Below are 22312 nucleotides of genomic sequence, written 5' to 3' on the forward strand. Positions count from 1 at the left end.
TTTAGGAATCTGTTTAGGGCAACTGCTAACTGAATAATAACATTGTCCTGGCTGGACCAGTCCTTTTTCTATTAGGTGATTAAGAAACAGAGGATGATGCCAAGATGATAGATTGATGAAGGGGTAGAGTATCGCATAGTCTCACCTATGCACTACTCTACATATAGTTTTTCAGATAAGTTTTTGGCCAGGTTCCAGGTCACAAAGGGAAACAAGGTCAGGTCCAGGACATGAACTCTGGGTCTTGAAGGCCTGGCTATGTGTTAGACCAAGTAGCCTCTCAGGGTACTGCGGAGCTGGAACTGTGAGCAGAATGTGGCCTGAGGGGATTTGATTATGGGGGATTATGCAGGAGAAGGAAAGAAGCCAACTTTATTCTCAGCGCTTAGGCCAAGTTTGCAGAGCTGGCAGTTAGTGAACAAAAACAAGCCTATTTTATATGGGTAACACAAGCACATTCACTGGTACAATAAGCAGAACTTCCCCCAGGTGCCATTTTAACAGACATATTTCAGAGTAGAACCGCAATTTGAGGGAAAATATACTTGGCACAATGTTGTAGTTTTAAGAAATGTAAATGTCTGAATGGCAGGAAATTCAAAGTAAAGGTTATACTCAAAAGCACTTTTTTTTTTTTTTTGGAAAGTACCAGAATTAACCTGAAGAGTGTTGAAAAACCTAAAACATGGCTGAAGTTTGGGAGGAAACTTTATGGGGTCCCTAGCTCCAGCTCTTCAAGTGAGCCATTAGAGCATGGAGCCTCCACCCGCTCCCAGGTTCCACTTCACACCACGTGGCAGCAGTCATCCATACCTGAACAGCGTGCTTGTCACAGGAACCTCACAAATACCTTAGCATAACCAGGAACTTTAGCTAACCAATAATAAAACATACCCAAGGTCTCCAAAACTAACCCAAATTTTCTACCTCCACTGAAGGCAACAGAATGAGATCAATCTTGAATTTCTAGGCCAGCCTAATTTTTTTATGTCATAAGTCCCACACCTACCCAAACCAAATTACTCCACAGAAGTGCTCTGTACCTAGTTTTTTTAACACTCTCATAACTCACTTCTGTTTGCCCCAGATGTTTCTGAGACAATTCTGCTTTGGCATGCATGTGAGATTTCTTGTGGCTTAGATCAGTTTCTATTAAGTTGAGGGGAGAAATAGAATCACTCATAACAGATAGCTAGGCTTCACCCTGAACTAATATTTCCCCACTGATACATCTATGGTGACCCGATTCACACTCCTATGACAGCCTCAATTCTAATGGTTTCATGGGTCTATTCTGCTGCACAAACAAAGGCTTGTACTTATGTTCTTTGACTTTTAGTTTTAAATAAAAAATAAAATAAGAAGCTGTTCTTTTTCCTTTTTTTTTATCTGAGGCCCTGTGAAAATGTAGTTTTGCCTTGGCCTCCCACATTTTGAACTTCATCACTCTGCTCATGCAAAAAGGAAAAGTTTCACAGTTTTGGCAGCATCACTTCATTGGCAGTAACAAACTTAGCTCAGTGCAATGGGCTTGGTCTTCATCTGGCAAAAATCCGTGCAATCAGTTGATTCCAATGGGTCTATGCTGGTTCATACCAGCTGAGGATCTGGCTCAATTATTTTATTACAAGCATCCCTCAAATCACTGTTGTTTGAATGTATTGTTTCATAGTAACAGCAACACCTCTTCCTCACTAAAAGAAAAAGCCTGAAATTTTATTCTTCTGCCATTTTGAAGCCATTTGTGCACAGAGGCACTTTTCTTTGCCACAGGAAAAAGGAGTTTCTTTCTGTCAATGTGCTTAACTGAAAACGAAGTGCCTTTTCTGCATGCTTTCCAAAAACACTCATCTCTGGAATGAGACAGTGCACAGCTGCTCTCAGCCCATGGGGGAGTCAGAGAAGAGGGTGGGTATCATAAACATGGTGTGTGGCAGCTCTCACAGGTGCAAAACCTATCTAAATACATGCAGCATGACCTCATTACCCTTGCTCATGTTGAGGAGCAAGGAGACCCACTGCAATCCATTGAGCTGCTCTCAGAGTAGTGTATGCTAAGGAACTTATCTGTGTTACGGGCCTGCATTGATGCAGACTCACCAGTGAGGCTGGTGGCAGATGTGCGTTATCCCAGTGCAGCCCTTTTATACCAGGGAAAAGGAAAAGGAGATGGGTGCAGGCACTGCCAGAAAAATAATTTTGAGATCTGGATAATGAGCGTTTTAAGCATGAGATTCTGAAGCCATTCTTCAGGTCTAGTTGACCTGCTCTAAGATCTCCCTTCATTCCCAGGGCATGTCAGCTTCCGGATAAGGCTGCTCTAACCAGCAACAGCCCAGCAGCAACCATTACACCAGTTAGGGATTGCTAGAGCCCACTAACACTTCGACTGCACTCCTCCTTGGCCTAACCCTACATGCTAGAAGCTGGGTGCAAGCTTCTCTGGCTATACACCCTGCAAAGAGTCTCCATACCAGGAATCCTCAGCTGCCTACTGGTGGCAGCTTTTTATGGCCCCTTTACACTGATAGGTGATATGGTATCAGAGCTGAGGAGCTGGCCTGAGGTCTTTGTCATTTGCAGTCCTGCTTCAGTGAGACAGATGAGGCATGTTCTTGACTGCAGAGTTTGGAGCATGAGTCTCAGTAGGGTTTGGATTATAACGCTGTGCCTGAAATGGCCTTTTGCTGCAGGCTTCCTAAAAATAGTTCCACCCACTCCCTCAAATCACTGTTCTGCTTTCTGTATTTGAGGCCTGAGAGTCCCTTTCTGGACTGCAGTGATGAAAAGCTAATCCTCCTCCATCCCTCTTCCCACTTCTTGAAACTATTCTCTGCTCCATGTCCCTCCTCAAGCTCTCATTATTAACCTGCAGCTTTTGCTCCTGTCCTTGTTTTGCCCCAGGCTCTGTTGTGCTACTTGTGGCCTCCCTGATGTCTTTGTGGGCCTTGATCCACCAACCCTGTCAGGTAAATAGGCTTGAAACCATGTGCTCCATTGCTGGTTTCCACAGGCATACTTTCAAGCACTTTGGTTTCTGCTCCCTGAAATTACTGACCTGGAGCTGACTGTGACTTGGAGCTCATCACTCAGACACTTCTGACTGCTCAAACGCTGTCACTGGGCCTATACTAACTCTCAGCTCTGTGGCCACTCTGCATGTCAGTATTTCAGTATCTTCCTGCCCGGCCCTACTGGCCATGCTTGTCCAGCCCTGACCAGACAGGAAACGTTACACATTGTACTTTAGACAGTTTGTGCATGCAATGAGAGGGGAAAAGGGTATTGGGTTTTGAGGTTAGGTACATATGTATTTTCATTTGCAAAATGCAGGGGGGTTGCACTTGGGGTTGTATTTGGGACTGCCTGGGTATAGAGCAGAATATGTCTCTACACGGTGAAAATGTCCATATGACGGTTGTGCTTATAAAGGTGGTGGTTGCTGTTTGGGACAAGGACTCAGGACTCCCGGGTTCTGTTAATGGCATTGCCACTGCCCTGTTGAGAAGTCCCTTTAATCACCTCTTTCCTGCTTATTTTGCAGAATGGGGATATTCCCTTCCTCACATCTGTGCAATGAGAGGTAATACATTGAGATCCTCAGGTGAAAGGAAAGAGAAAATGTTTGTGTGTCTGCACAGAGTGAGGGACATGTTTGTTTGTGTGGGTAGGTGAGCTCTGTGTGTGGGAAAGGTGTCTGTGTATGGTGTGGCTGTGCAAGTGCGGTGGTTGTATCTGAGGCCTGCTTTACATACGAGGGCACACCAGTTCAATGCAAGGTGTGATTTTTTCAATTGGCTTAAACAAGCGGGCACTGTCTTGGTATGGATGCTCTTAAATGGAGTTCATCCTGGTTTGCACCAGTGCAGAAACCTGCAGGGGTAAGCTAGGTTTCCTGTGGTGTAAATGCATCCACACAGGGATTAACAGTTAGCAGTTTTTTTTAACTAGATAAAACTCAGCCAAGGTGTGTATGCAAGCCTGAAGTGGCAAGTATTCAGCATGGTCTACGTGTGTGTGTTTCAAATGGGCAGGCTGTGGGTAGCTGGAAGTGTGTCTGCATGCTGGGGGTGCATGCAATGATTGCATATGGATACCCAGCACTGTCAAGCTGAAGCCCAGACAGCTGATTCCTCGTCCCCCGCCCGTACCTTTTTTCAATACCAGTCAGGAAGTGGGACGTGGTTTGGGGCTTTTTATTCTTGGCCTCGCTAGCCTTTTCGATACTTCGGGGCCTCATCTCATTCTGACGGGGCGAACAAGCTGCAGTTTCCTGTGCAAAGGTGAGAGGGAAAAGAGCTTACTTGAGCACAACCCCTGTGCTCTGACGGAGCTGGCCAGCTCCAGCATCTCTCCTCTGGCTCCAAGCAGTCCCAGCTAGCCAGCAGCCAGGTGCTGAACTAGGAGCCTGCTGTCTCCACCTTTCGCTGTCTGAGGACCACCACGTCACATCCATTCGATGGGCAAGTCCAGCCACTGAGGGGCATCTGCGGCCAGGCCACACAGCAAAGGAGGGCACCACATAAACAGGTAATGGGGTAATGCCAGACAGCTCCCATGTAGAGGAGGCTGAATGCAGGAGGTTCTTGGAAGGAGTTTCAATCTGACCCATTTTTCCTAGCACTTGAGGAGATCTGATCATTTATTTATCTTTCTTTCTGTTTCCACATCCCTTCTCCTCTCATCCTGCCCCATACCTCTCACAGACTGCTTCTATTTTTTTCATTGTTTTTGTCTTTCTTTCTCTGAACTGGCATTGTTTATCAGAACCGAAATCTCTCTTGTGTGTCCAATGGCAACCTTAGCCCTCTAGTAATCCACCTTCTCTCCTGCCTTGGGCTTCAGCTTGTGCCCTTGCTTTTCTTTCCTTTTTTATATCCTTATGACAAGATATTTCGCAGAATTCACAGATTCGCTGGAACCTGACGGGGCCATGCCGCGAGTGCTTCTGCTGTGACCTCAAACTTGAGACCTCTGGGCTGTCAACCATGTGCCTTAGCACCCATGTCCGCCACCCCCGCCCCGTGGGTTTTTGCTTGATACAACAATCCCTAAGCCCCCTGTTCATGGAGGAAGAGGGTTTTCCCCTCTTATCTGGGCAAGTAAGATCACCTGGATACAGGAGAGACTGGGGAACATAAAGATATGGGGCATGAATGTCCCACTCAGCCTATGACAGCAGAGAGCTTCACCCTGACCTGCCTTGAAAGGACCCATATATGCAGGGGAAGGACAAAACAGTTTGAATTCCTCCATCATGGAGGGCTCCCTCTGAGACAGCATGGGGGATTTCTAGAGAAGCAGCTGTGGTTGAAGGGCATGTGTGCTTGTATGATTAAACCTTTGTTTACCGCATTGGGCACCCTTTTCCCTATCCCTTTATATAATCCCTGTCCCATTCAAGCCCTCTAGGCTCTGCCTGCTGATTCTCCTGCTCACTCTCTCTCTGACATCCAGAAAGCTCCCTTTCCCCTTCAGCTAATGATATGAAACCATGTATTTGCCTCCCTGCAGTCTCTAATGCTTGCAGTTACAAAAAGTCTTCCCACACCATGCACTGGGTGTGACCTATGTAGCTTCTCTGCCTGAGTCAGCGACCAGCCTGAAACAATAGGGCTGAGTGGGGTGCTGTTATACTCATTTCAAGAACACTTTAACTCTGCAATCAATATAAATGTCAGTACTGCTGGTAGTCAGTTTTGTTCAGCAGTTGAACAAAGGAGGAGACGACTCAGACGATGAAGAGATGTGCAGTCAGAGGAGTGGATTCTCCTTCATGTGACATGGATAGTTAGGCTGTTTTTTAGAGAGATCTGACTTAGGGCCTGTGCTGAGAAGTGCCACCTTGCTACTTTATTGGTTTCAAAGTAAACTTCTGCTAATAGCACTGAGGGAGGATTGCTGTAGGGAACCCTCACGCGCTCCCAGAAAAGAAAGGGGAGAGATCACATCCCGACCTGCGCTGGTGACATCCTCTTCTCTCTTCCAGTGTGATCCATTCCTGCACTCAACATCAATGAAGTCCTCCCCTCCCCTTCTCCTTCATGTCAGGCTGTTTGCTCTGCTGGCCATCACACTGGCATCAGAAGCCACGCAGGGTAAGAATGGATCACTTCTACACTCCATCAGGGATATCAGGGAGGTGTGTGGGTGAGACAGTGCACAATGTTGTTTGTCACTCTGCTGTATGGGAGGAGGTCAACCTGATGTGGAGCTTCCTCCATGCCCTGAAGCCTGCCAAGAAGCGTGGAAGCAAAGGACTATATGAGTAACATAATAGGTAACATTCTTTTAGAGGCACCCCATTTTGGAGGGTGTGAGCAAGCAGGTAAGAAGAGGCTGTAAGCTTCTTTCATTATCGATTGGAGATGTGTCTCCTGTGTGTTAGTCCACCCGTGCATTGGATGCTGCGTGGAGCTGTATGGAATGCTCCTGAATACCTAATACCTTTTGTTATGATGGGATTAATGGAATTAATCTCCTTTCTGTTGACAGGATCCTCAGATTTAGAATGCTTTTATGACTCGGGGGTAACTCTCTTTTGCACCTGGACTCCAGATGGGACTCTCACGGAAGCACCGTGTCAACTTGATGCTGAACTTCAGAACCCTTCTCCTGACGACTGGTATGTTCTTGGAATGATTTAGGAAAAGCAAAGTCTGCTTTTCTTTAATTCGACAGAAAATGAACAACTGACCTGCAAGTTTAGTACAGGGCCTCAGCTGGAGTAAATTGGGGTAACATGATTCTTTCCAATACAGCTGGACTGAGTCCACAAGGACACCTATTCTCAAACCTGGAGTAGGTAGGATGTTGGCCAACTCTTTATGCATCATTCCTCTTTTCGTGGTATAACAAAAAATCTAGCCCAGTTTCTCCTTTCCTGTTTAATTTCTGTAATTTGATTCATTTTCTTCAGAGTTCTCCTACCAGTAGGCTGGCTGATTTCAGACCATGAAGGGCATTAGTAACTGTATCAGGGCACTGTTGGTCTGCCTAGCAAGAGGATAGATCAAGGGTGGGCAAAATGTGGCTCGCGGGCCAGATGTGGCCTGCCAGGCCATTCTGTCTGGCCTGTGGGGGCCCTAAACTTTTTAGAAAATTAATATTTATCTGCCCCTGGCTGCCTGTCATGCGGCCCTCAATGGCTTGCCAAAACTCAGTAAGCAGCCCTCCACCCAAAATAATTGCCTGCCCCGATGTAGATTTATATTGGCTTTTTCTAAAGCAGCAATGGGCTTCTTAAGAAATGTTCTACCCTGGAGGGGCAATGGGAGGGGACATGCTGCTGAGAGCGGAGGGGAAAGGAGGAGGACAGTGAGACTGGGAACGAGATTCTTAATTGACCTGGGGACTGATCCCATGCTAGTCTGCCTGCCAAGGGTGGCCCAGGAGCTGAGACCAGGGGGTGCAGCCCCAGTGCTCCACTTCACAAAATCCTAGATCTGCTCATGCCCTTCTTTAGCACCTCCTTCACTCCCTGTTCTCCATGGTGATGGTGGCAGGTCTGTAGCCACCACTGAGTTCACTGAGTAGTGTTTAGCTGTGGCATGAGACCCACTTTATGGTGGTTAGCTAGGTTATCCTTTCAGAAAGAGGCTTCATTTGGAAATGGTAATAGATGGGTCTCTGTTGATGGCTGGCAGCTTCCTTTAAGTGGTGTAAGAGTGTCCAGTAGGTAATAGATCTCCTTGGGCTATGGAAAAGGCACAGCAGGGGGCTGCCACATGACAGTGATGGGTGAGAGGGTTTAGGGCTTCTTTCCAGTACTGGGTCTTTGAGTTATGCCCTGGGCCAGAAACAACATATACCAGCAACAGTGGGAAGAGGACTCCCACTCAGAAAACCACCTATTTTATGCCGTCCCTTTCTCTCCCCTTCCACCTACCCATGCCAGAGTAGGACGTAGAAATGATTACGTGGCACAATTCACTCTTCTCAGCAGTCCTGGGGAGCATTGTAGGAGGGAGTTTGTTTGGCAGCAACTGCCACAGTTGTCTGGAAGCTACTTGTGGGTGCAGCACCTGGCTATGCGGGGAGCACAGCTTTGGAGGTGAGGATAACATGGAAGGCAACTTTCCTATTTGCCTTTAGTGCCCCACCCTGCTGCCTAGGATTAGCGGGCTGGCTTCCTCGTGGCTCTCTGTTGGGTAGTGTGCACAGATGGAGCAGTCCCTGGGCTCCCTCAGGGGAATGGATTGCATTGCCTCTCGCACTGGGAGGGGGGATGTATTAGGGGAGCTGGGGATAGAACTTAGCAGCAGATCCAGAAACAAGGCACAGGCAATGTGGCCCCCACTTCGCCTGTGCTGGGAATGCGCAGTGAGCTCTAAGCTCATCGCTCGGTCAGTGCAGGCTCCTGCCAGAGCTCTGCCTGAACTGTGACCTCGGAGGTCATCGGTTGACTAGGGTGGGTTCCAGTGAGAGCCCCTGCTTTTGTTCAGCTTCAGAGCCTGGGGGGTGAGCAGTGCTGCTGTTCACCCTCAGCCTGAGCAGGGAGAGGAACCCCCCTGTTGTGACTAGACACAGCTGGAATCCAGTTGTGCCCCACAGATGTCCATGGGAGTTCTGCGGCTGAGGCTAGTGGGGGCAGGAGCACAGTGTGCTTGAGAACAGGAAAAGAGGCAGAAGATACAAAATGAACTTCTCAGGAAGAAATGACTGCTATGGGGTTGCAAATGAACAAGCCCTGCCGCACTGCCCAGAGACTGGCCATGTTGCCAGGGTTTACCAATGGAGCCCAATAACAGTGCTGCTGTTCACCAGCCCCATCCCCCTTCCCAATGAATTCAGCAGCCAGGGAAAGAAAGGGAAGAGTGGCAAAGACAGTGCTCACACCCTGGGCTCTGGAGCTACATGAAAGCCCTGGCTTCAGGCCACCCCTGTGTGGACAGCTCGCATGTGACACAGTCAAAGAAGGGTGCAACCACACCATTTTACCCCCTCCAGATCCACCCTGATAGAATTCCTTGTGCCCTTGCCCTTCCTGGCCCATTCACACAAGTCTCCCCCTTATGCATCTATGTAGCATGACCCTACCCTGCCTCTCTTGTACCAAACCAGCCCTATGTGGATTAGGGCAGGGCCGGAAAGAGAAGTCTGTGTAAGGAGCCCTTTGGGTGACTCAGTCTTCATCTGATGAGGGGGAGGAGAGGTTCTTTTTTAAAATCTTCCCCAGGCTCCTGCTGCAGAAGCTGAGCCCACTGCCCTATTCCTTCCCACAGCACCTACATTTGTTTTGCATCATTTTGTTTCCAAGGGGATATTGGCAAAGCAAAGGCCTAGACACCTACTTCTTTAAATAAGAGAAGCAGATTGTGTCCTTCCTGAGAACCAAAGATCAGCTTTGCCTACTGGAGACTCATCCAGGCACTTCTAAAATGCTGGGGTCAGATTACAGATTTCCCTCGCTTTATGCTGTGTGTGTGTTCCTGGAAAATGGCATATAACTCAAATTCACTTAAAGGGAACCCACTTTACAATGTAACTAATAGGGATATGTTCCAAGACCTCAACTGTACTGACCCCCAGACTTATTTCTGTCACTTTTACGAGACAATTTTAGTACTCGCCAACAGCACCAACAGCTGCAGCTGCCCTGGGAGCAGCACCATTGGGCTGTGCCGTGCTGCCTGCCTGCACGGCAATGGGACACACATGGCATCATGCTGCTCCTGGGACAGCTATAGCTGCAGAAGCAAAAGCACCAGCTGCCCTGAGCAATGGGCTTCCACCACACCGAACACCTAAGAGTGAATTTACCTCACATATAATGAATTTTTGGTATAAATGAATTCACACATACAGAACCTGCATAAATCGAGGGAAACTTGTATTGCTATGCACCTTGCCTGTGGCTGTGAGGAGGCCAGTGCAGAGCACGGTAGCTCACTCAGTGAGAGGGACACTTTGTGGGGACCAAGTGACATCAGAGGCCTGGGATCCGTACCAGATGCTTGTTGATCTCCATCTTGGAGTCTCCCTGGTTATATAAAGAAAGAGTGGTTGCAGGGCCTTCTCCTTGAGAGCTTTCAGATTCTGGACTTATTTCTTCCCACTTTGGCCTGAAAAACGTTGCGACTGGGTGACTTTTGGGCCTTCTGCTAAAGATATGTGTATAAGAAGTGTATGAAGCAGGACTCTGTAGGGAGCTGGTTGAGCTCCTGTTGGCCTGAAGATTTCATAGATTTCATAGATTTCATAGACATTAGGGCTGGAAGGGACCTCGGGAGATCATCGAGTCCAGCCCCCTGCCCAAAGGGCAGGAAGTCAGCTGGGGTCATAGGATCCCAGCAAGATAAGCATCCAATTTACTCTTGAAGGTGTTCAATGTAGGTGCTTGAACCACCTCCGCTGGCAGACTGTTCCAGACCTTGGGGGCTCGGACAGGAAAGAAATTCTTCCTTATATCTGTGGCTGGGATTTCCTTGGATTTTCTTATCAATGATATTAGGCATCTAAGAGTCATGGAGAAGCTTCATTTTTGTTTAAACAAAATGAATACATCCAAAGTCCTCAAGTTCATCAATACTCTCACACCAGCAAACCATGGTCTCCTCTTTCTTACAGGTGCTGCAAGGGAAAATGTAAATTATACGGGGTTGGCCCCAGGAGATGTGACCTTGCCTTCAACAACAAGACTAATGTGGGTAACTTCCCTGGAATTAACCAGCTAATAAAAACCTGGGGGTTGTAATTTTCTGCTAAGAGACTAAATTTTATTTCCTGATTCCCATTATCTGACTTGGGGCATGGTTACAAAAGTGGTAATAATTATAGCCATCTGGCACAGGTCAGAATCCCATCACCATCCCACCCAGGCTGTTGTAGTCTCCAGGGGGTAGTGAATTTAGTACCCCTTCCTTCCCTTTCTGTTTGATACCTGTTATACTTTATGTAGGATCCTGCCCCTTTTTTTATGGATAAGTCCAGAGCCTTCACATTGTGCTTGTGGCACCCACACACTTATATCAGCAGTAAAGCTGTGACACAACTCGACCAATAATACCTAAGTAGATGCTTTGCCATTCCAACCTGACTCAGCCCATTTTTCTCCCTTGGGGAAGAAGCGATGGCAAGCCTTGAATATTCAAATACTCTCCTCTCCCTGCCTCAACTTCCCAAGTCAGGCTAATTCCATTTCCCTGCTAATTAGTAACTGTGAAGTGCTGCAGGCTCCTTTGCATGCTAAGGGTCATGCAAAGGAGTAGACCTTGCCATGACAGACGCCTTAGCAATATGGTTATGAGGGAGGTAACTTGTACTACTCACAAATTCCCCTTGCAGATACCTGCCTTGACTTATTCAGACAAGCTTACCCTGACTGTGTCCTGCCAAACTGGGGAACACTGGACAATGGTGAAGCAAGAGAAGAAATTTTCACCATTTGACAACAGTGAGTGTTGACCTGTCATTCCCTTCCTGCAGGCTTCTCCATTCCAGTCTACCTGCCCAGTGGGCAACCTGCTCTTCACCAAGCATATGGAGCCCACTGCTTTTCCCTCCTCTTCAGCAATTGTCTGCTCCCTCAGCCACCAGAGGCTCACCATGCTGCTCTGGCTTTGACCTGATGCTTCATGCTAGCTACCCAAGCCTGGGGTCTGGATCTACTGGCAGTGAACTGTAAAAAAGGCATATTTGTTGTTTTCAAAAGCACTTAGAACAAGATCTTCACCTGGTGTAAATCAACAGAGGTGATAGGGCATCTCCATTTTACACCATTTTACATGGCCTCATGTACCTCCAGAGCGGGGAGAGGAACCACCCTGTTGTGTCTGGACGCAGCTGGAATCCAGTTCTGCTCCACAGATGTCCATGGGTGTTTTGCTGCTGAGCCGAGTGGGGGCAAGAGCACAGTGTGCTTGAGAACAGGAAAAGAGGCAGAAGGTCTGAAATGAACTGCTCAAGAGAAATCACTGGTATGGGGTTGCAAATGAACATGCTCTGCCGCACTGCCCAAAGACTGTCCATGTTGCCAGGGTTTGCCAGTGAAGCCCAATAACAGAGAGAGTAAATTACTACTTCAGTTTTTCCTATGGCTCTTCATAGTGTCTGTATTAGCCTCTCTCTCCCTCTTCTCTCTCCAGTCCAGATGAGGCCACCAGACACCCTCAAACTGGTAAATGACACTGGACACGTCTACAACTTAACGTGGAGACTTAGTGTTTCTTCTCATTACTTAAATGAAAAACGGGAATATGAACTACGGTACCGAGCTCAGAATAAGCCCTCAGAGGTGAGTGCAGGGGCCTGGATGGGTTTCTTCTGCTGTCGTGCCTGGATGGGTTTCTTCTGCTGTTCTCCCACAGAGAACTTGTCTTTCCCACTGAGGGTTTGTCTGTGTCACATACCTAAAACTCCTGGTCTTGCTCTTAAGCAGAGAAAGGCCTTGGCAAAGTTGAGCCACCCACCCACTCTCATTTGGATCTCTAGGGGCACCCTCCACCCCCAATTCTGAGCATGCCAGAAACAGAGATCTCAAGAGCAGTTGTGGGAGCACCCATGGAGTAGCTTCCCTACAGGTTTTACAAGTATGAACTGGAGCAGGTGGGCAGGGTGTACTTGAGAGTCACCCTCCCTGGAAGTCCTGGTGATGTGGTGAAGGCATAAATGTAGAGTCTAGACCCTTGCAGAACTCACTGCAAGGGCAAACAGCCCCTTTCTCCTGAAAGAAGCAGATTTTTAGGGAGACCAACTTAATCCATTTCGTTTGCTGAGATGTGATGGAGGTGGCATGAAAGCAAACAAAATTCCCAGTCTGCCCAGTGTTAAGTTGGGAGGAATGGTCTCCTCCCAGTATTGGAGAGTGTGGAGTCTGAAGAGGAGAAGGGTGGAGAGGGGCTCCTGTCACTATGAAATAGGCTTCTATGTGGGCAAGAGCTGTCCCCCTGGTACCTACCGGCTGTGAGGGACTTCTCTCCAACTGAACTGCAGAGATGTACAAAGGGATGGGGCATGGCAATAACTCTGTAACTTTTACTCTTCCCAGGATTTTATATATGTCAGCATTAAGCAGGATCAGGAGTGGGTGAAGTTTGATAAACTTCTGCCTGACTCAGAGTATGAAGCTGCAGTTCGTGTGAAACCAGGCAGACAAAGTGGTTTAAAAGGCCTGTGGAGCAACTGGAGCAAAACCATAACATGGAGGACCCATTCTAATGGTATGGAGCTGTGGGCAAGGCTCACAGGGAAGCAGGTGTGGAATGGGGAGGCCAGGGCCTGTAGACAGGGGAAGACAAGGGAGGCAGTGTCCCTACCTCATTTCTGGGTTTGACATGTATGAACAAGATGGGCAGGGCATACCTGAGAGTCATCCTCCCTAGAAGTCCTGGTGATGTGAAGACACCCCTGCAGAGTCTAGACCTTACAGAACAGGTCATGGAGTTCTGTGGACATGGAGGAGTGCACTCATGAAAGAACAATATAAACAATAGAGATCACTTTGGCGGGTGCTAAAACCAGACACAGGCAATCCCGGCCTGAGCCCCACTGAAGTCACTGGCAGAACTCCTCCAACAATTTCACCTCAAAGCTCAAACCTCACAGAGCAGCAGGACACCCCTCTAGCCTGCAAAGCAAAGGACCAGGAAGGATATTTTCCAAAGAACCCATTTGATCTAGTGTGTGTCTGCACCACAGCAGCAGAGATCCATTTCACTGCTGAGAAAACAAGTCCCATCAACCTGTTGCCCACTCCTCATATGTCAGCTCAGAAAGGAGATGGAGAGAGCCTCAGCATTGCATTCAGGACCTGAATTTCTGACATGCTCAAGAGTGGTGGCTTGGCATGCCCCAAAGGCACCCTCATCATCTCATTTCTGAGATCTAATGTATGTGGAGTGGATGCAGGCGGGCAACCTTATTTCCTCAGAGGCATCCTCCCACTGTTGTATAGACAGACTCTTAGGGTATGGGGGCACTCACAGTTTACCACTGGGGTAAAAGGGAGCCAGGCCTATCAGCAGCTCCATAGTAACTAGGCCCGCTTTCACTGACAGCTAAGTTACCATGATTTAGCTTCCCTTTATAGCAGGGTAAGAGTGGGCACACAGATGATTACGAAAGCAGCTGACATGCAGTGAAGCCTCATCCTTGCTCACCCACAGTAAAAGTTTCACATTTCTGTACCCTCAGGACCCTAAGCTCAGTATCAAAAGTAATCAGGCAGCTTAAGTCTCCACTGAAAATCAACAGGACTTAGGTTCCTATGACACTTGAGAAAGTGTTACTCCAAGACTTGAACCCACCTCTCTCATGTGGTAACACAAAGCAGTCCTCTGCGTCCCCTGGATATCTTGCTTAGTCAGAGCCCCACAGTGAAACGGCAGCAAGGAGGACATGACTTGCAGCCTTAGAAAAGACCACGTCCATCCCATGAGTTGCCCACTTCAGGCATGTGTCATTTCTTCATAGGACACAGGCAGCTGGTGGTACTGCATTGCACCTGGTGGTGGTATAACCAGAGGAGCTATGTTTAGAAAGGGCATTGTGCTGCTGCAGCATTCAAGTTTTACCAGTGTGATGTCAATGAAAAGGATACAACTACAACCAGTTGTCATAGCAACTGGGACCCAGAGATAACCAGGTACCCAAGGCTGAGGAAACAAAGGGAACTTGCTAACAACTCAAGGACAGGCTATGAGAGAACCTTGCAGAAAGGCAGCCTGCTCTGTTCCCCTTCTGTCCTCTGTGTCCTTTCCAGGGGAGCTCTGCAGGCCCAGGCTGATGTGCACTGGCAGAGGGCACACAGGATGAGGAACAGCAGGATGGAGTGGAGGTGCTTTGTGAGAGCTGCATAGAAGCAGCAAGCTAGGAGTGGCAGAGGGTGCTGGAGGCTAGGCTGAAGGGGTCTGGGCAGAGCTGAGAGAAGAAGGGGACCTGCTGATTAAGGCATGCTAGCTGGCAGAGACTTGTACATCAAATCTCTTTTCCCAGAAGGAAAATTAAAAACTGGATGGGAATGGATGAAGAAAAAGAAGTCTGAGACCTGTTCTCCCCAGGTCTTGTGTTCTGCTTGGCTCTTCCCAGTAACCCTTTCTTTGCTTTTGCAAAATTGACAGAATCAGCTGCCCTGGTTGCTCCCCAGCCCATGCTGCTAGCTGTTATAGGAAGCTCCTGCACCGCTCTCCTCATCCTCGTCATCTTGCTGGTTAACTCCCGGACACTGAAATGGTAAAAAATAGTGGAGTGTTACTCTCCAGGACTGTCACACACCTGTGTCTTCTTGACACGCGCTCTGTCCTTTGCTCTCTCTGTCTCTGATGGTGATATTTATGTGAAGGAACAAGCCAAAATAGGTGAGGACTGGGCTACGCAGGAGATGGGGTATCAAGCAGAATCAGGAGTGGGTCAGGAGTGGGCCAGTCTGATTGGGAGTCAAACCCCTCAGGTTCCTGAAGGATAGTTAGCATGGTGTTAATGTGGATGACTACAGCATGGTAGTGTTTGCATTGTGATGTCATGACTCACTCACAGTGTGATGTCATGCCATCACCTGGCTTTAACTAACTGTGCAGTGCTGGATTTAGGTTTAAGCTACTTAAGCTACAGTTTAGGGCCTCACATTATGAAAGTACTCTAAATAAGAAAAAAAACCTGGACATTTTCATTCTAATATGACAAAAATATATGAGGCTCCACAGTCATTATTCATATTGAGTTCATAAATTTGTGCAGAAATAATAATAATTCATCTTAACATTTCATGAAAAACCATTTTCATGGATTATTTTTATCATATGGGGCCTCTTAAAATGGACATAGCTTAGGGCCTCAGCATGTCATAATCCAGCACTGACTGTATGGCACTTTTATTGTCTCTGGAGCCATTTTTTATTACCCAGTGCCTGAATGATTTTGAAAATCTAGGCCTCTGTTTGAAATCCCACCTCCCTCCCCACACAAAGCACGGCCTGTGATTCACTGAGTCACACTTAAATCGGAAGAACAAAGCTCAGGTGGGATGTACATGGTGCTTGCTCTATTTGTAATCCCATTGCACAGGGGTGGTTTCCATCATCCGTGCACAGATCCTGGGATGGGCCATCCAGCCAAGACTGTCCCCTAGTGTTGTGGTAGATAATGACCCACTGCTGTTTCTGAAGGCTCCTTCCCCTCATTTCTGTCCTGGTGCTGTTCTTAATGCCAAACGTGTGGCACAAAGTCATGAAGTACAACAATACAGAGAGGAATCTGACAGCGTTATGGAAATTAAGAGGCCTCAAGTTTAGTTGCCTTAGCTTGAGGAGGGACACAGGGGAAATAGGAGAAGGGCTGATGCAGCACAGCAATCAGAGGTGGAAGAACCGGGGGGGTGGAGGGGCCTTGTATAAGCAGGGATTGCAAAATGGTGCTGCTTCACTTGTGAAGAAAAGGAGAGTATTGAGAATGTAAAAATGAATTACCAAAACAGAGAGAGATGACTGACTACTCCTGTTTACCTTGTGCCTTAAGACAAGGACAAAGAAGCACTCAGTTTACAACCAATATAGACAGATAAAAAGACCTCCTTTCCCCTCGGTACATAGTTAACCTACAGAACTCAGCAACGCAGGGTAATGCTGAATATGATTCTAGAAAGAATTAGATATGTGTGACTAAGAATACCATTTGCAATGATGTGGGCTAGCCTGTCACATCCTCATGCTTCAGAAAGAAGATAAAGATAGCCTTTTCTCTGCGGCTTTAGTGGACAGGACTAGGAGTATTGGCCTCAAACTGCAACAGAGCTAATATAAGTTGGAGATTCAGGAGAACTTTCTCGCCATATGTGCAGCTGAGTATTGCAACAGACTACCTAGAGATGCTGTGGAATTGCCAGCCCTGGAATTTTTCAAAAGCAGATTAAACAGACACTTAACTGAGATGTCCTGGTAAGGGATGATCCTGCTCTAAGCAGGGGGCTGGACTAAATGACCTTGCCTTCCAGCCCTACTGTCTTATGATCCTATGATCTCTGATAGTAGGGTGTCACACTGTTAAGACACACCAGGAGGTTTTGGGCACCTAAACCATTCAGTATCGGCAACAAAGCAGATGGGATGGGCGTAGCTCTGCTTTGGTGCGGTAGCAACTTTGCTCCAGTATAGCAAGCAGTGCCACAAGGGTTGCAAGTGTTATAAATTACTGCCACATCACTGGCATATTCCAATGGTGCCATGCAGTGACCTAAAAACAGGGGACTGAGCTATGACCTTGCCAAAAAGACCACCATGTCCTGCTGCTGAGCCTCCATAGCTCTGCAATCTTTTGTGTTGCTATGATGGCAATAAAGGGAGGCAGGATCCCTTTGTGGTGACCAGGCTTTAGAAACCATTGGCAGCCTCAAAGGCGACCTTGCCAACTTGGCAGGAAATGAAAGGAGTGCACAGACCTGGGAAACAAGGAGAGGCAGGTGTGGAGGTTGGTAGGTGGTGGCATTGTTATTAGCTCTGCTTCCCTGGGGGCAGGCTTGCAGGGAAACAGATCTTCTAGCACCATGTTCATCTCTCAGCCTCTATATTTCTTATATGCTTATCTGCTACTGCGACAGGTTTTTTTTTTCTAAGAGTACAAGAAAGGATAGAGAGCTCTAGGCCTCACTTCTCCCTCATTCACCTCACTTTTATACCAGTGTAGCTCAAGTGAGTTCAGTTTATATTGTTGTGAGTGAAGGATCTGACCCCTTTAAAAGCTGTTTTAAAGCTATTCTCCTTCAAGGTCATGTTCACTTTGCACTTTTTTTTTTCTCTTCCCTGAAGGTTTAGGAAGTTCCTGAAGAGTCACATTCCAGACCCAGCCAAGTTCTTCCCCCCACTTGGCACTATTCAAGGAGGTGATGTTCAGGTATGAGGCCTAGAGAAAATCTGGGCATTTGCCTGGTCAAATGGGAGGGCCCCATTGCCTCCTTTGCACTGCAAAGAGCATGGTGATCCAGGTTAGCATATATGCATGCTGGACTGGACTGTCCAGCACTGGCTTCTAATGTATTGGCGTTAATTTTATTTTTGACCTTCTAAAAATTGCCATTTGGCTGGTGTGTCTCTAATTACAGAACCGAGAAACTACAGACCACACAAACCTCAGTACCTTGCTCCACTAACAGGAAGGCCTGAGGGAGAGAGAGCAAAGAGCTTGCAGGACAGCTTGAGCTGCCTGGATTCTGCTCCCCCAGCCTGCTTCTGTCTTTACTGGATTTACTTCCTGGGACTCATTTCCATGTTCTATTTTTTTCTCATTTGCTTCCATACCCCACTCCCTCTGCCCCCACTTCTCCTCCTCCTTTTCTCCTTCTGAGTGATGCTGTTGAAAAAAAGGCAAACACCATTCTGTGCTATACTAACAGGAGTGTTGTATGGAGCACCCCTGAGATAGCCTTCCTGGCCCTGGTGAGGCCTCTGCTGGAGCACTGTGCCCAATTTGGGACACCGAACTTCAAAACAGGGACAAATGGGAGGGAGTTTAGAGGAGGTCCCACATGAATTACAGGAGATTGAGAAAACATGGCCTATAAGAAAAAGTTAAAAGAAGTAGGTTTGCTTAATCTAAGAAAAGGAAGACTTAAAAGGGGCCACAGAATACCACCATGAAGTTGTTCAGACCTTTCTGCAAAAGGGGCGGTGATCAATTGTTTCTTGTGTCTGCTGAAGGTAGGCCAAGAAAAAATGGGATGCAATTGCAGCAAGGGAGCCAAAAGAGTTTCCTGAATATCTAACCTTACGCTAAGGGGAGTTGCACATGGGAAGAAGCTGCCTGGGGAGGCTGAGGAATTCCTGTTACTGGAGGTTTTTAAAGACAGATTAGACAAACATCTGTCAAGGATGATCTAGGTATATTTTATCCTGATTCTGAGTATGGTGGTGGGTTAGATTAATTCTTTAGGTGTCTTCCAGCCCCACATGTCTGTCATTTCTCAGTCACTCATCTCACTCCATTCTGCTCTTTCCTCTTTCTCTATCGCTCTCTTTTATTTAATCTGTTCTCCTTTTCTCCTTTCTGCCCTTTCCCTATGGTAATCAGAGAGGGAAGGCTCTCACGTCCTGCTTCTTATTTTAAAATGGCAGACAGCCTGGTGAGCTGGTATTCTCTATGGAGATCCCAGAGGAGTGATGTCAGCAGCATCTGTTCCCTATGGAAAAGCCAAAGGAGAGGTGCTGTGAATCTGTTCACTGTGGGCATGTAGGAGGAATGATGTTAGGTCTCTGTTCATCTCTTATGAGAGTATAATATTCCTGCCACTTTGAATATAACAGTGTTTCTTCCGTGTGTCTCTTCCCTCTCCCATCAGAAATGGTTCTCCTCTCCATTCTCCATGTCTTCCTACTGTGTAAGCAACATCTCCCCAGAGATCTCAGTGCTCGAAGTAATCCAGAAGAAGGACCAAGAATCCCAGCTTCTCCTTCCCAAGCTATTCATCACCTCTGGAGGCTCCCCAGAAACCAGTGGGCACTCTGTGTCCAGCTGCTTCACCAACCAAGGCTACTTCTTTTTCCATCTCCCCAACTCCTTTGAGATTGAGCCATGCCAGGTATACTTCACCTATGAGCCTTTCACTCAAGAGAACAGCAGCAGTGAAGATGGTGACTCCTACAGGGCACTCCCCTCCCCAGACCACTGCATGCTAGTGGATAACACCCCACTCTTCCCCTCCCACTTTCTTCACCTCACTGAAGGCACCCAAGGTTTCCAGAACAGATCCTTTGTGGGAGAGACAGAAGACATAGTCAGTGAAGTCAGGGTGCCTTCTGAGACTCTTCCATCAGATGAGAGTGCCTCACTGACAGCAGCACTGGAGCACAATGAGAAGAGAAATGAAAATAATACAGTATTAGAGTCCTCCAAGTGCCCAGACAAGGCTGGCGTGGTCTTCTCAAGTCCCCCAAAGCATCAAGGAGGGGTTGCCATTCAAATGGTAGAAGGGGCCAGGGAGACTGCCCCTCAAGTCAATTCCACTGATATTGTGAACGGTGCTAGCTCTTCACCCTCCCAACCCATGCCTCTGAGTCAAGAGCAAATTGATGACGTCCGCAGAATTGCTTTCTCCAGCCAAGACCCTAACACTGGAGCCTATCTGTCTTTGAGGGAGCTTCAGAGCCAATACAGCCATTGTTCAGTTTAAGCTATTCCTGAGGAACTGTAAGTAAGAGCAGGAGACTTCCTTTGGAGGGAAGGATAAACACTTTGTCTGTCTGCCAAGAAGCTGATCCTTCAGCTTCACCAAACCCAGTAGCACTCTTTGAACTAGCATGCATGGAGATCCTCTACTAGTACAAGGGAATGGGGCCATTAGACAAACAGGTGGTGAGCACAACCCAAGCTTACAACTGGTAGGGAGGTCATATATGGAGATGGAAAGGTGTGAACGAGGAGAAGGTAGAATGAAAATAGATGAAAAACTAAAAAGGGGATGGTCAGGGAGATGTACAGCTCCACAACACAGACAATGCCATGGCAACTGCAAATGGATGGATGCCAGGTATGGAGTACTAGACACATAAATTGTTAGAAAGATGGATAAGAAAGAGTTTGAGAAAAGAGGCATTAACACTTCTAAAATATTAGACAGAATATGGACTCAGAAGAGCGTAGAACTGTAAGGGTCCTCCTGAGTCATCAACTCCAGTCACCTACTCTCACAGGCAGACATGTAATTCTGTTCATAAACTGGTCATGTTCCATCTTGAAAGGAGCTATGTTGTTTGTCCCTGCTACTGTTATGGGAAGCCCATGCCAGAACACTTCCTCCCCTGCAAAATGATTTGAAAATCACTTCTAGCTCTCAGGTTGAGCTGGCAGGCTTTCTCTCTCCCTCTCACATTCTAGCCAGCCAAGCATAGATGCTTCTACAGGGCAGAAGAAATGTCTGAAAAGGCAGTGGTAAGTCTATGAAGAAGGCAGTAAGACATTAGTGAGAGCTTCTGCTTCTTTATTACTATTACAATTATCATTATTTAGTTCCCTGCCTGCTTTCTTCCCTCCCAGGTGGTACAAAGTCAGTGTTTTGATCAGCTTGGTCAGAATTAGAAGTTTAGGCTAGGGCTTGTATGTTTAAAGAAAATTCATGACTACAACTGTCAAGCCCTGCAAGGGATGGAATGTAAAAAAAACCCCTTTGCCATGTAAAACATCCTGGGGAAAATCCCCCCTCATTTTGCAGGGGGGCGGGGAAACAAGAGCGATGTTGGTAGCAAGAGACAGAGCACAAAATTTCCCATTGTTGATGCAGTTTCTTTGCAAAATTGAAAGCCTGTTCACCCTGCTGGCAAAAACAGAGTTATTTGACTATGATAAGCTGATTGCGGAAGAGTCCATCCCACATCCTGTATTAGTGGAAACCATCTAAATGCTGCCCATTCCTTCCATTGCTTGAGGGGAACCATTACCTAACTAGTAGTGAAGAGAAGTGAATCAGCAGCTCCCTGAAGTAACGTCACTGCAGCACCATTGCTTGAAACAAAAACTCAATCCACTCGTTCGACCCCTAAGAAATGTGGATTTTTTTTAATTGCCTTTGAAGTTCCAGATTTGGGACAGAAATAGTAGAGGAGAGGGACATACGCAAAGGGAGGGCTGTTCCTATTCATCCTATGATATCCATTCTTGCCATTCCCTTTTGTATCGATTCCTTTTTGTATCGGTATTTCCTTTCCAATTTTCCAGACCTGTCTAGAAGTGGAAAATATCAATCGCAAGCTAGGAGGATTGGATCTCTTACAAAAAATTCCCTGACCAGAGAAGTTTGGGGTCTTTCCATGGGGTCTTTCCATAAAACTTCTAAAATTCACTTACAGCTGTTTCAGTACCACCTGTTCACTACCACCTGTTCCCACAGTAGCAAAGAGTTGCCTTCCTTTTTTCCACACGTATGTCCCAGAGCCACAATTACAATTAAATTCCTTTATCTTGAGTTATTAAATTGAACATTGTGTTTATCAGAGAAGTAAGCCCACACTGGGCTTGACTTCATGACCAAAGAGCTGCTGAATGGAACCTGGCCTGCTTAGAAGTGGAACTGTTGGGGAGAAGACCCCTTCCTGTGTTAGGTTGTCCATCTCCACTATATCACACATGCCTCTGGATCCCTACTATGCCATGATCTCAGAGACTGAAGGTATAGGAAAGACAACAGCCTGCCCAATGCCCATGTATTTGCTGGGAAGCTTCCAAGATGAACTGCTAGGAAAAAGCATTGAATTTCTGGTCCCTGGTAGACAAGATTCTAGCTGAAATGGGCTGGTTATCCTATCCACTATGGCATTTTCCCTGAGCCTGTGTATTTTTTAATAAGCTTAATCATTCTTGCTGCTAAAATAAGTAAAAAATCAAACCTTCCTTT

General features: G+C 47.0%; 1 protein-coding gene across 1 annotated transcript; it reads left to right on the forward strand.

The window, feature by feature from the left end:
• Positions 1-4246: 4246 nt before the first annotated feature.
• On the forward strand, positions 4247-22312 carry IL2RB (interleukin 2 receptor subunit beta). The gene is made up of 10 exons (XM_090043086.1): positions 4247-4530; positions 5990-6098; positions 6496-6625; positions 10570-10645; positions 11287-11395; positions 12087-12235; positions 12989-13160; positions 15060-15171; positions 17739-17823; positions 19265-22312. Exons 2-10 carry the CDS (start codon positions 6017-6019, stop codon positions 20093-20095), a joined length of 1746 nt encoding a protein of 581 aa, XP_089899212.1. The 5' UTR covers positions 4247-4530; positions 5990-6016; the 3' UTR covers positions 20096-22312.

This window comes from Crocodylus siamensis, chromosome 4 (assembly GCF_052110815.1).
Source record: "Crocodylus siamensis isolate JL-2025a chromosome 4, ASM5211081v1, whole genome shotgun sequence".
Lineage (NCBI taxonomy): Eukaryota > Metazoa > Chordata > Crocodylia > Crocodylidae > Crocodylus > Crocodylus siamensis.

What these genes read in the sequence shown, in the direction of transcription:
- IL2RB (XM_090043086.1), top strand. Translation starts at nt 6,017, where the DNA reads ATGAAGTCCTCCCCTCCCCTTCTCCTTCATGTCAGGCTGTTTGCTCTG. An exon ending in CTCAGAATAAGCCCTCAGAG is followed by an intron (nt 12,236 to 12,988) that starts GTGAGTGCAGGG and finishes TACTCTTCCCAG; the next exon opens with GATTTTATATATGTCAGCAT. An exon ending in TTCAAGGAGGTGATGTTCAG is followed by an intron (nt 17,824 to 19,264) that starts GTATGAGGCCTA and finishes CTCTCCCATCAG; the next exon opens with AAATGGTTCTCCTCTCCATT.